Genomic DNA, 12,857 nt, shown 5'->3' on the forward strand with positions numbered 1-12,857 from the left:
CTCATCTAAACATATGATTGTAAATTGATGGTTAATTGTCCCAATGAAAGTAACAATAATTAAAGCCATTTTATTGTGCAATTAGATCTGAATCTTGATCAATTTATCTATTTTGTGTTTCCATCAGCCATCGCTACAATAAAATAAGATGTTAATCAATGAGACAATTGCTAGTCAAACTTGATCTTCAATGGAATGGTTATTTTTGGGGATTCCTCAAGTTTCAGAGTTTAGACGATTCTTTCAATTCTCAATAAAAATTGAAATTTTCCGCATTCTTGTTATTTATGTGAATCAGTCGCTGAAATAACTTTTTAATTGCATGAGATTAAGCTGTATTGAAGTAATTGTGTTATTCATTTTGCACAGTTTTATGTTTTCCAAAGACTTGAGGTTAAAATTGTTCAGGGTTAATCACAGTTGAGTATCGAACGGATTATTTAACATGTAACAATTGATGAAACCTGAAGCAACTAGTCACGGTTATAATGATTAAGTTGATTCTAACATTTTACTGTGAACACATCACAATGGTTAAATCTGGTTAAACCAAAATTAGTTCATGACATCATCTTGGATTGAAATGGGATGAAAAAACTCGCGATCGTTGTTCAATCTGTTAATAACTTAGTGATAAATGTGTCAATAAATTTCTAAATCAAGAGCAATAAGGAGATCACATTTATGGATAGAAAAAGGTAAAGATTAAATTGTTCATTTCTAAATCACTTGATGATTCTTAGTATTAGCATTTTTAGTCTCGAAATAAAATCTTCAAAGCAATGATTAACTTTTAAAACATTGAAATGTGTTTATTAAAAAGTGATAATTTTTGTTATTCAAAGTTATTGCCTTGTAAAACAGCCTTGATTTACATTGAGTTTGCATAGATTGAACACACAATCATTTACATTGAAACAGTGATTAGTCAACTTCACCAATCCATCAAAATTGATCCAAATTAATCACTTATTCAGCATCTGAGCGTGAAAAAAAGACAAAAATATCAATTAATAAAACAAGAATCGACATGAAAAATCGTAAATCAATTTACCCTTTCAAAGTAAGGAGCTCCAGTTATTGATATTTTCACATTGGTCTTCATTGCCTGATACAATGAGATCTGTAAAGAAAAGATACAGAAATTAACACTTTTGTTTGAATTTCAAAAAATTCATTTGAATGATAATGCAAAACATGTGAACACTGAAAGCAACTTCATCTGACCGGATATTATAACATTGATTGACACATTCAGTAAACTCATTCAATTAAAGCTTCAAAGTTTCATCAAAAGTTGAATTTGCCAAAACTTCATTTTTGTAAATCTTTACAAATGAAAGCAAAACTGACTTATTAACTTTGAAAACGATCGTAATGACATTTCCACAGCAAATGTCATTAACCAATTTTACCTGTAAATAAATGAATGATGATGAACGTGCTCAATTTGCTGAAGAAAGCAAATAATTGATGGAAAAATTCGTAAATAATTGTGACTGGAAAAGCAGATGAAACTTTAAATCAATTTACTCATTAACTTTGAACACAAATTATCCAAAAAAAGGTAAAAGTCGAAGAAAAATTGATATCCCATTTTAACTGGGAGTGAAACTGGAAAACTCCCTTGAGCTACATGAAGAAGAATAAAAAAAGCAATAACTTTTTCTTTTCATGAGAATCAAAATTTTTCCTTCTTTTTCTTCTTTTCTGAGAAAATTTCACGATATTCAGTAAATGGTTTCGTAAGAAGATGAACAACAAGAAACAAAGTCAACATTGTAATACTTTTACTATTTTTGGATAAACATTTTTTTTGTTTATCCATTTTATCTGTTATTACATTTTTCCCTTTGCTTCAACTAATAAACATGGAATATCTGTTTACACCAATTTCATTTCATGTCAAACTGAGAACTTTTGATAGAAAATTGAACAACTTTCCGAATCTGGAAAAGTGAATCTTTCAGGCGATAATTTTTATTCTGCTTTTTTTACTCTTCCCTTCCTTTCGGCGATTCAATACATTTCATGATCATGTTAACAAAATATTAACAAAATCAAAGTGAACAGGTGAACATTGAGTGAAACTTTCGAGTTCAATTCTTTCATAATCTCTGTTGACCCCTGCTTTTGGCAGAACAAATTTTTTCTCAACTGAAATTCGAATAGAAAATAAAGTTTAAGAACTTTTTTTTGCCAACTTTTCTTTTGTATTGCAATGAATAAGAAGAAAAGGTTCAATTGAATATCAATTTCCAATGAATTCTCACTTGTTCAGTCATTGATTTATGTTCATTTGAAAAGTAATTTTTATTTACTTTACAATTATTATAAGAAGTCGCAATGAACTAGAAACCCTTATTTACTCTTGATGTGTCAATAACAGGTAACTAATGTTGATATTTCATGAGAAAAGAACGATTTATTTAACGTTTTTTTTCGGTTACTATTTGTTCAACAATTTGATGAAATTTGTGAGAAAATATTGAAAAGGAAATTCAATGATGAACAAAAGCAGTGATGAGTATTATTCATAGAGATTCAGATTTGCTTTTTTCCATAAAGGTAAAGATGTTGAATGAAAAATGTTGAAGCTTTTTTTGCTTAAGAATGTGTCAAGTCAATATGTTTATAGAGGATATTGATGGTGATGATGATGATGATGGGTCCAACAATTATGTTGATTATGGTTGGTGATGATGAAAGGTAAGTGAAAGTGGAAAGAAGATGAAGGCAAACTATTCACACTGATTGTTATAACAACATTATTCTGATGATGTTTCATGGTTTACCTTTTTCCTGTTTGCTTCTGTTTTTGATTGCCAATAAAATTCAACAAAAGCAACCAACATGGCAAGTAAAAGACCTCCGATCAAAATGTAAAAACATCCAGCAACGTTGCCCAAAGTTAATTCACTCTGACTGGATTCCTTTTGTGTTCATGAATAAGGTGAATGGGAAAAAAGAAGAGAGAAAAGAGCAAAAAATGGAAATAAAAGTTTAGTCTTCATTTTTATTTGCCCGTTATGAGGTTATGCCAATGCAAATTTAAAAAGTGAAAGGTTTACTCATGTTTTACCTTTCACTCTTCATTTATACCACAAAGAAAAGTTTTAAAGTCAATTCAAGATGGAACTTTGTTTTCTAAGCAAAATTACATTCGAAGCGATTTTCAAGGATTTTAACTTCCAAATAGATCTCGAGTTGATCTGGTCAAGCGTCACTCAAGTAAAGGCATTTTAATCGGATACTTTGAAGCCTTTGCCTGAAAGTTGTGAGAAGATGAAAAAATGAATTTACCCGCATCTCGATGAAATTGTTTCTCAGTCAATAAGATTTTCGGAATATTAAAATAGAATTATTAATTTGGTTCCTTCAGCAAAGGATGAATTATTAATTTGTTGATTCAGAGTCTGATCAAGAGTTTGATGAAACTGTTTTAGTCTAGTTGAGAGTTTTAATCAAATTGTTTTCTGTCAACAATTTTCATTGCAACATGTAATTAAATGATCAACTGAGCCTGAAAATGAGAAAACTATTTACTATGTCAACCAATTTTCATGATGAATTAGTAAAGACAGTTATTCAATATTAATCAATAGAAGCAAATATAAACTCAAAATGAATCTCAACATGAAGTGTATCAAATGCGACCATTCAAATTGAACATCTTTAAAAAGTCGCTTTTCTTTAAATTTAATCAAAATACATTTTCATGAAAAACCGTTTTGCATTTCACTTTTAACAAACTTTCCTTTCCCTGTAAACCCATCAACTCAGTATCCATAATCATGACCTTAACCTATTCAAGAAGCAAGAAAACATAGTCAGAACATTTCGAGATGAATAAATGTTTCATTGATTGTCAGAAGAAGAAGAAGAAGAAGTTGAAGAAAAAAATGTTAACCTTTACTCTTTTTTTCACCAAATCCCTTGGAATGATCAAATAAATAGTTAATCTAAACCAAGTTAAGAAAATTTTTCAAGCCAAACATGAAAATTGTGAATCTAATAACTTGCATGATAAAAAAAGAAGCTCAAATCAAAAAGAGAAATGAGGAGAAGAAGAAAAAAGTTGGAAATGAAAACAAATTGGTTCCTTTTCTTAGACCATCCAAGATGAATTATTGATAGAGTCGACTGTTAATATTTAAACGATTCCCATTTGAAAGAAAGTTCATTTGATTTGACTTTTTCTTTTGCCATTTTCTCATGATGACACTTTACCTCGAGTAATCAGAGTAATTACTTGCAACCTGTGACTTACCTTGCTGTCTTTGCTTTTACACTCTGACCTGTCGTACCACCATTTGTTTTCCAATTTGGTTAAATCTCCATTTTCCTTGAGTGCTAATATTTCCAGATTGAGACGAACTCTGAAAACAAATGAACATACAGACGGTTAACTTGAAATTTCGGTTCGGTTTAGTTGAAATCTTTTTTGTTTCGTTTCTTCTTTTCTTGCGCGACTTTGAACAGTTTACTTTATCGGTGATTATGAGATTCTTGTGCAACTTTGCATCATTTGAATAATAATTTACAGATCAGTTGAATCCCAGTTTTGACCAGGTTTGTTACTGGAAGCAAAATAATGAACCCAAACTTGTTTGTTCATCAATCTGATGAAAATAATGTTACAAGCAACTCTTTTCCAACTCTTTGTTTTTACCTCACTTTATTACATTTACTTTAACCTTTTAACATTGAATCATGAAGGTAAACAACAGGTTCACTGAAAGAAAACTCATAAATTATTTTCCATTCCCTGTGTTTCCAGTTTCTCGGCTAGTTTTGTATTAAATTTGCTTTTTCTCCCTTTTCTACCAGATTAACATGATTGTTGAAACTTGGAGTGAAATGCATAACAGAATAACATTCATTGATCCAGATGAAAAATCCTTAGCAGTCTGCTAAAGATTACGTATTTGGACAGCTTTTCATTTTCAAAATACGAACTTTCTTCAAAATGTTTCAAACAGCAAGTAAATTTTAATTTATTGTTTTCTTTGAAAAATCAGGATTCTTCTGGCTAATGCTACTAACTGTTACTTGTTTATTGTCTGTGATTGGAACCAACTAAAACATCAGATTGAGTTTATTGTTTAAGTTGCTTGTAGACAGTCGAGGTTCTAACGGGTGAATTTCTTTTGCTCGAAACGCAAAGAGAAACCCAAAACATTCTCTCATTAGTAATGAGTGTTTATGCTGCTCAATAATCCTCGTAAAATGACCCAATCATCAAAAGTAAAAGAAGAAAATGTCAAACTTTTCTTTCGATGAAAGAATTGAAACTTGCATAGTTATGGGTTTTCATTTACGATCCAATGTGTATTCAGACGACTTTTCAAAGTATGCATCACTTTTGACTTGAAGGAGTGACTTCTCTGGTAGCTTAGTCTAAAGACAAACTTTTAAAGTCGTCAGCGCATTTCACTAGCAGTTCATGTAAGAACAGAACTCGATTTGCATTTTTTACTCTCACACTCTACAAGAGCTGACTGCTCATGTAACCTTAAATGAAACCATTGAAAAGCTTTACCTTACCTTAAAGGTGATCCTAATGGCGTTGCAACACCATAGCCTTTAGCATCCAAGTTGCGTCCAACCTTCATTGTATCACAGGGCTGGCGTTCATTAACATAATCGTTTTGTGTAGACTCGATGAGAAAAGCATATTTTCCCTTTGATTCTCTCACTCGACGAATTCCCTCTGAATAAGTGTCCACAAAAACATTTGGACGTTGCGTCATGAACTCCCACATACGAACATAGACGGCAATTTTGGAACGCTGAGAGACGATAAGAAAAACGCAAAAAAATATCAAACAATTTGCTAATTCATTAACTTCCATTGTGACAACAAAAATAGCCTGAAAATCGGCACATCGAAACATTTCAACATTTTCTGTTTTTCATTCCATTTTCGCTTTCCTTCGCCATTTTCAGTCTTTGATTACTTTTACAAGAAACAAGATGAATGCCATCAACTTGTTTCCGGACTCACAAAGATAAAGTCAAATGGTCAAAAGCATTTATCAACATGAATCACGGAAATTGTGAGAAAATAGACAAACTTGAAATGACCTTTTAACTGGAAGCAAAAATGAATCGAAAAAAGTAGTAAAAAAGTTGCAAGATGAGGTCATGATTAGAATTATCTAATGAAACGAACATTAAATAATGGATTATCCGTTTTCACCTGATTACAACTTGTCAAAAACTATTGAAGCAAACCTTTGTGTTTACGTGATGTAACCAGAATGAATTTTGAAGTAAAGAAAAGCAAAACTGAATCCATCATGTAAACCGAGATGCATGATGAAACAAGCGATTTAAAATGAAATGTAAACAAATGAAAGCAACAAAAAGTTAGAGAATGAAGAGAAAAAGAAGAGTGAAATGAGAAAAATTTCATGATTACCAAGATTCGGATTTAATGATTAGCTTTTTGAATGAAATCTGGTTCATCAACATTAGTCTATGAAATGAGGCCAAAGAGGGTGAAAGATGAAATGTTTTTCCTCTTCTTCAACTGAACCGTGTTTCCTATCATCAAAGTCGCCCAAGAACAAAAAATCAACTCATTCTTTCGTTTCTTTTTCACTGATGAGGGAATGAGCACAAAAAGGATGTTCAGGGAATGAGGTGGTGATGAAGACGAAGAAGCAAAAAGATTATACAACAGAAAAATGCTTTTACCAGAATCAACTTGAAATTCTCCCGAGAATTCATTCTTTTTGTTGCACTTCATTTTCATCTTCGAGATAATACACTTTGTAACTTGAAAAAACAAGCGAACAGATGAAGACAACTTTGAAAAGATGAGACCAAAAGAAAACATTGAAACATTTTCTTTCCGCCATTCAACTTTTCATCGTCAAACTGATTTCGTCTCATCATCATCATTAACATTGACGTGGTTTCACCAACATTTTTCATCTTTTCCGTCGAAATTCGTCATTTTTTGTTTTTTTCTCAAAGCAACAGTTGAACATTCATTGAACCCACAAAGGGAGAAATGGAAATCAAGTCAGAAACTTGTCAACTTTGGAACAACGATATTTGAATTGTAAATTTGCAATGAAAATCAAAATTGAAGGTCGCCCTCTTCGGATATTCAACTCTTCAGGGATGGGCGAGACAAAATGCTTTATCGTAAAAAATATCAACGAAACTTTAAAGCCAATTAAAGCAAGAATCATTTTAAACTCGAAAAGAAAAGTCAAACTTGGTATAAAATTGTTCTTGCTGCTACAAAATCAATGTGAAAGAAACTAAAAGTGGAACAATTAAGATTAAAATAAGAGTTTATCTGAAACATGATATATTGAGAGCCTCAAATACTTTTGATTCACACATTTCGTCAACCGAGATTTTTTATTCATTCAACTCAAATAAAATTTACAAAATAATCATAATACAAGTAAAACTCACAGCTAGACAGATAACTTAGAGCTTAGAAAATTATCGAAAAGTGCTTCAGAAGTTGAGTCAAATCATATTGATATCAAAATATATTGATGAGTTTTCCAGGAAATTCTGGGAGGAATAATCGTTTAGTAAATGAACATGGACAGTTTAACAAGGCAAAAGGGAAAATATCGAGTTTTGAATTTATTCTATTGTCTATCGAAACTCTTTTTTGAAGCCATTTTTCCCTTTCTTCAATCGTTATCATTAAGATCGAAAAGATCTAGAAGTTTTCCTGGAACCAGGATCATGGTCTAAAAAGTACCTACAGCTCATGTTTTTGAGTGCTTTTCCAATTGCCTTCAGACTTCGATTGGAAATCAAATAATCTCGAATGATATTGTAACGAAAAATTGAATGTTATTTCAATCTGGAATGCTCAGATTACAGTTTAAATATGAATTCTGTAGTTGAAATAGTCTTGGAGTTTTACCTCCAGACAGAGAGAAGAGAAACTCCCTGTAAATAGAAATTGATAACAATAATGAGCAGATGAAACTTGAATGAATTGTTAATGCCTTTGAGCAATTTTCATTGGTAAGAATCAATGTCATCGCTTTTGATTATAATGTTCATTTCATTTGACATGACATTTCTAATAATAAACATTACTCGAGGTAAAATATCATAAACATTATGACACAATTTGGTATCTCAATCTTTTCCGTTCAAAATTCACTATTTAATGAAAATTCAGTTGAACACAAGAAGCAGCAAAAAGACCATCAAATGGTCAATCTTGAGTAATGAAATTACAATTAGCTGCAAGAGCAGAACATTGAACAAACGACAAAAAAACGAAAAATTTCCAACTTTTCATTCTCTGAATAATCTGATGAAAAGTGAGTTTTAAATTTAATAAAAAAATGATTCAAATATTTCATGAAATTCCAATGAAGAAAAAACTAAACCAATTATCATGACAAACCAATAGACGGTTTGAAGAGAAAAAAAACATTTTCTTTTTGCACTTCAATTCCATTTCGACGATTGTAAAGTGATTAATTTAGAAATGAAGAAAATTCTGAACAGAGAAAAAGAATTGAAACTTTTTCTTATTGCAATTCATGAGAATTCCCTAAAGGGTTAACATTCTTTCCGGATAATAAATGAATGTGAATTGAATATTTAGCTAAACTCAGTTCCTTCTGTCTGACGATCTTAAATTGAAAATTGGAAAAGATGAAAATAGAAATTGCGATTTTATTCTTTTTTCCATGAAAGGTGAATCTTGTGGACAAGGTGATTTTAAATTCAGAATTGTTTTTCCGTTTCAATTAATTTCATGAGAAACTGGAAAGGATCAAAAGGTTTACAGAATTTGACTGAAAAGTAAAAAATGATCAACTTGATGGTTGCAAATTCCTCAATTTTCATGGTGACTTGAGTTTCAGGTGAATATCATTTGGAGAAAAAAATGTTCATCTTGAGCAACATTTGTTTTGCGCTCGAGACAAGCATTGTATCGAAATTCTGAGTCTTTTCTATTCGATTCAAGATTAATATATAGATTATTCAGTTGCACTTTTGTCATAATCGATTGATATTCTGTTTATAAATAAATTAAGTTTAATGATTCTTTTGCTGTGCAACAATCATGGAAAGGAAAATGAATAAATGAAGGGAAATTCAGTGACTTTCATTGTCATCTTTTGAACCATTAACGTTGCTACATGAAAAATGGTAAAATTTGATTCTTCGTTTTTTGTGCAACTTTTTTTCTCGACTGATAATTGTTCGTCAATGATCAGCATAATCATTTAGTAAAAGTTGTTGATACATTTTCACTCCAACAACTGCTATTAGTTGAACAATTTTAAAAATATCATAATTCGATTAAGCTCTAATGGGTAAAAAGGATGAAAATTGGGTTTTAGTGTACTTCCAAAGTAGAATCAAAAACGATATTTGATGTCATTATTCAAGTTGAAAGATGAGTTGACGAAACTCGAAAACTGTTACTTCAAAAGTCAGTTGGTGTCGTGAGTGAAGCCAAGTAAATCCTTATAAAGTTGACTTTCAGTCTTAACTTGGAGTTAATTTGTCTTAAAGTAGCTTCACAAGTCTATCAATGTCATGATCACAATATTCATACACAAACAGTTCAAAGAGTTTTAAAGGTTTTCTGTAACCTTTTGTCTGGCTTTTACAGCCTCATGCTAGTGGGACAACTGAAAGTTCAACGAAGAAAGGTTTTGTATTTTTAAAGATGCTACAACTGTTTTACCAAATCTAACACATTCGATGAAATATCAAATCAATAAACCATCTTTACGAACCTTGAGAATCTCTAAAACCGATTTTAGCTAAATAATAATTTCTTAAAACAAGTCTTAAGTTTCAATAAAAAGCTCAAAGTTAATCTAAAAGACTTCAAACTTTGTCTAGAATTATTCTGCGCAGGTTAGCTTTGCACCGGTGAATCTTTCATTGAATTGTTCGGAATCTAAACAGATTTCCTTCGCTGGCGAAGTTTTCAGACTTGAATGGCACAAAATCTTTCAATCTTTAATCTTGATCACAGGCTTGGACTAAACATTATCCTAACTAAGATCGAATCACTAAACTGATTCTTTTAGTCAATAGTCTTTTGCCTTGCGACTAAAGGTTCTCTTAAGGTTATTTGTTATATCAAGTGAGTTTTGTTTCGTTTGTGCAAATTTTCAAACTATACTTTTGGCACATATTTAACTCAGGCAGTAATTTTGAACGAAAAATTGTTACCTTGAAAAATTCTTGAGTTGAAGAGTCACGTAAAGCACCATATTCAACTTCAGTTTGTTTGGCTAAATCATCGGCTGAATTGATCGGTGTAACCATTCGTTCAACCGTTAAAAAGGCAGCTAAATTAGCAGTATAAGATGATATAACAATGAGGGTGAAAAACCACCAAGCTCCACCAACAATCCGCCCTGAAATGGATCTACAAAGGACAAACCACAACAATGTGAACACAATTAGAAAAGCAAAATATGCAAAAACACTTGTAATCACAAGGCGTAATTACAAGTTAATCAACTCCATCAATAGCCATTGATCATCACAAGATGCATTATGTAATCAAAGAAACGACAGAATGCTCTAACTGAGTTCATCACAAGAGAAGAATTCGAGAAAAATAAATTCTCCATTAAGTCGACTAAACATTGATTCAATTTATGCGTACAATAACCTTTTTTTTTGTTGCAATAAAAGCCGAAGAAACTAAAACATTAGTAAATCTCAAAAATTAACTTGCAAGTTGAATCGATAAAAACATGAAAAGATATTACAATAATAAAGCTGTAATAATGATGCTCATCAGAATAATAATATTACATGAGAAACAGGGAGAAAAAAGGAAAAGATATATGAGCTGGTGAATAAAGGAGTAAACAGGGAGAAGGAATTCAAGATAATTGTGTTAACAGCAATAGTTAGCAAAATGGAAAGGTAAGAATTTAGTTTAAGCTTCAAGATATATATCATTGATATTTTATTATCATTACGATGGTAAAGGTAAAAAGAAAACTTATTATATTTCTTAATAGTTGTTAGTATTTTTATCCTGTTCCAACTTTTTTCTTCTTCTTTCCTTTCATTTTTATTCTTCCTCTTTTCGTCAGTCATCATTATTTCATGATAGATTGTTGATGGTATAAAGGTGTCTGTATATCAATCCATTTTTGGTTTTCAGCTTTTTCAGCTTTTCTCTTGTAATACATTTTATCCTGTAACCTTTTTTTCCTCTCTCTCTACTTTTCGCTATATTTTTTGCTAGCTTCTTTACTACTTAGCATTATCTAAAAAAGACTCCAAGCTATATTTATCTTTACCTCTGAATCTGGATTACATGGGAACAAATTACTTTTAGATGAATACACAAAATATTTCAACTTGAGTTTCTTCCTTTTTCTGGCTTCGAGTTGGATTAAGATGTATTAAGAGAAAAGTCGAAAAAAGACTAATTCTAATTGCAATTTAATTATCAATTTTTTGTGCCTTTGATTGAGTTGGAATGGTTTTTTGGAAAAGAAATGGGCAAAATTTTTTTGTACAATGTACAATGTTATTGCAATGTTTGTCTGAAACATGTTCAATGAGTAATCTGAATGATGCTTAAATTGGATTAACTTGTTGACTCATGAGTAGATAAACTGATAGTAGCGGTACAACTCAGGGTTTTAACAAAAGGTTTGCCACTTAATCGGTTAAAGTATATCCTAGCTACTAGACTATATCGGAAGGTTAAAGCTTTTATTTCGTCATCAGGTTTAACCAACTTTGCTTTGCTCATTTTTCGTTTGTGTTTTGCAACTTTGGGAACAAGAAGAACGCAGAAATTGGCAATCCAAACTTTTGCTGCTCAAAATTCGCAATCGAAAAGGTTTGAAAATTAGATTAATTAAATAAGTTCGTTTCTGTCGGAAGATTAGGCAAGATTTTCAAAAATCTAATTTCTACCGCTTTTGCAATAATATTGCAAAGTCTTACAGACAGTCAAAGAACATTCAGTCCAAAACTCCAAGATTTTTTAGTTTACTCAAGAACCGAAATTTCATTTAATTGTAAAAGAATATCCAAAATTCTGAAGCTAAACAGATATGCTGGCTATGACTGCGATCAAACTTTCATTCTCTGCAAGTCTAGATGATCACTTAAAACGTTATTAAATTGCATTGCTCAGTCGACTTTTTCCCATTGAATGAAAATTAAGAAAAAAACATTGAAAAAGTAGCTCTAGACAAGTGCAATGAAAAGGGACGAAATGTTGGTTTTACTTTATCCAAACCTTTCATCAAGGTTATGAAAATTTTGCAAAATGTTTCGAGTTGTTAAACTGATCAATAGTTTACTGGTAAACCCACCTAGGGCAAACATCACAGCTTTGCTGCATAATGGCACCAAGTGAAAACCAAAGGCTATTATAAAGGGAAAAATCATTTGTAACTGAAGGACCAGTCAAGGTTTCCTCGTATCTCCATTCGTGCGGAGAGAAACGGGAAACTAGGAAAAGTACAACTGAAACTCCAATATAAGACAATATAATGCACATCCAAATTTCTTGACTCAAAGGGTTCATAAATGAAAATATTCCTGGATTTTTTTTCGCCGGTTTCTTGATCATTATACTGATTCCAAGGGACATGAAAGGTTTGGTAAAATCGATTACTCGTTCACGAGCCGATGTTATGGTTAATGGAGCGATTGCCATATCCGCTTCCTATTGTTGAATAGTGATGAATGTTTAAGATGACAATACAAGGATAGAAGCGAGGAAAAGGAGAAAAGTTGAACAAGAGTGAAAAAAGCGAAAGAAAAAGAGGAAAAATCTAATGAGAATCATGAAATTTCAATTGAAATGAGCAAATGATAAACAGGAAGGAAGCAGGGAATGCAAAATG

General features: G+C 31.4%; 1 protein-coding gene across 1 annotated transcript in view; it reads right to left on the reverse strand.

The window, feature by feature from the left end:
- Positions 1-786: 786 nt before the first annotated feature.
- Positions 787-12,857, reverse strand: part of LOC107359290 (glutamate receptor 1-like) — a 36,034-nt gene continuing 23,963 nt past the window's right edge. Inside the window, exons 11-17 of the mRNA XM_015925777.3 lie at positions 12,321-12,676; positions 10,198-10,396; positions 5,548-5,792; positions 4,271-4,379; positions 2,796-2,933; positions 1,055-1,123; positions 787-980 (exon numbers count right to left, since the gene is read on the reverse strand). Coding sequence (XP_015781263.2) covers positions 966-980; positions 1,055-1,123; positions 2,796-2,933; positions 4,271-4,379; positions 5,548-5,792; positions 10,198-10,396; positions 12,321-12,676 — 1,131 coding nt within the window. The 3' untranslated portion in view covers positions 787-965. The remainder of the gene's footprint in view (positions 981-1,054; positions 1,124-2,795; positions 2,934-4,270; positions 4,380-5,547; positions 5,793-10,197; positions 10,397-12,320; positions 12,677-12,857) is intronic.

Source organism: Tetranychus urticae, chromosome 1 (genome assembly GCF_039701765.1).
Source record: "Tetranychus urticae isolate SD_2017Ah chromosome 1, NJAU_TeUrti_SD_1.0, whole genome shotgun sequence".
NCBI classification, from domain to species: Eukaryota; Metazoa; Arthropoda; class Arachnida; order Trombidiformes; family Tetranychidae; genus Tetranychus; species Tetranychus urticae.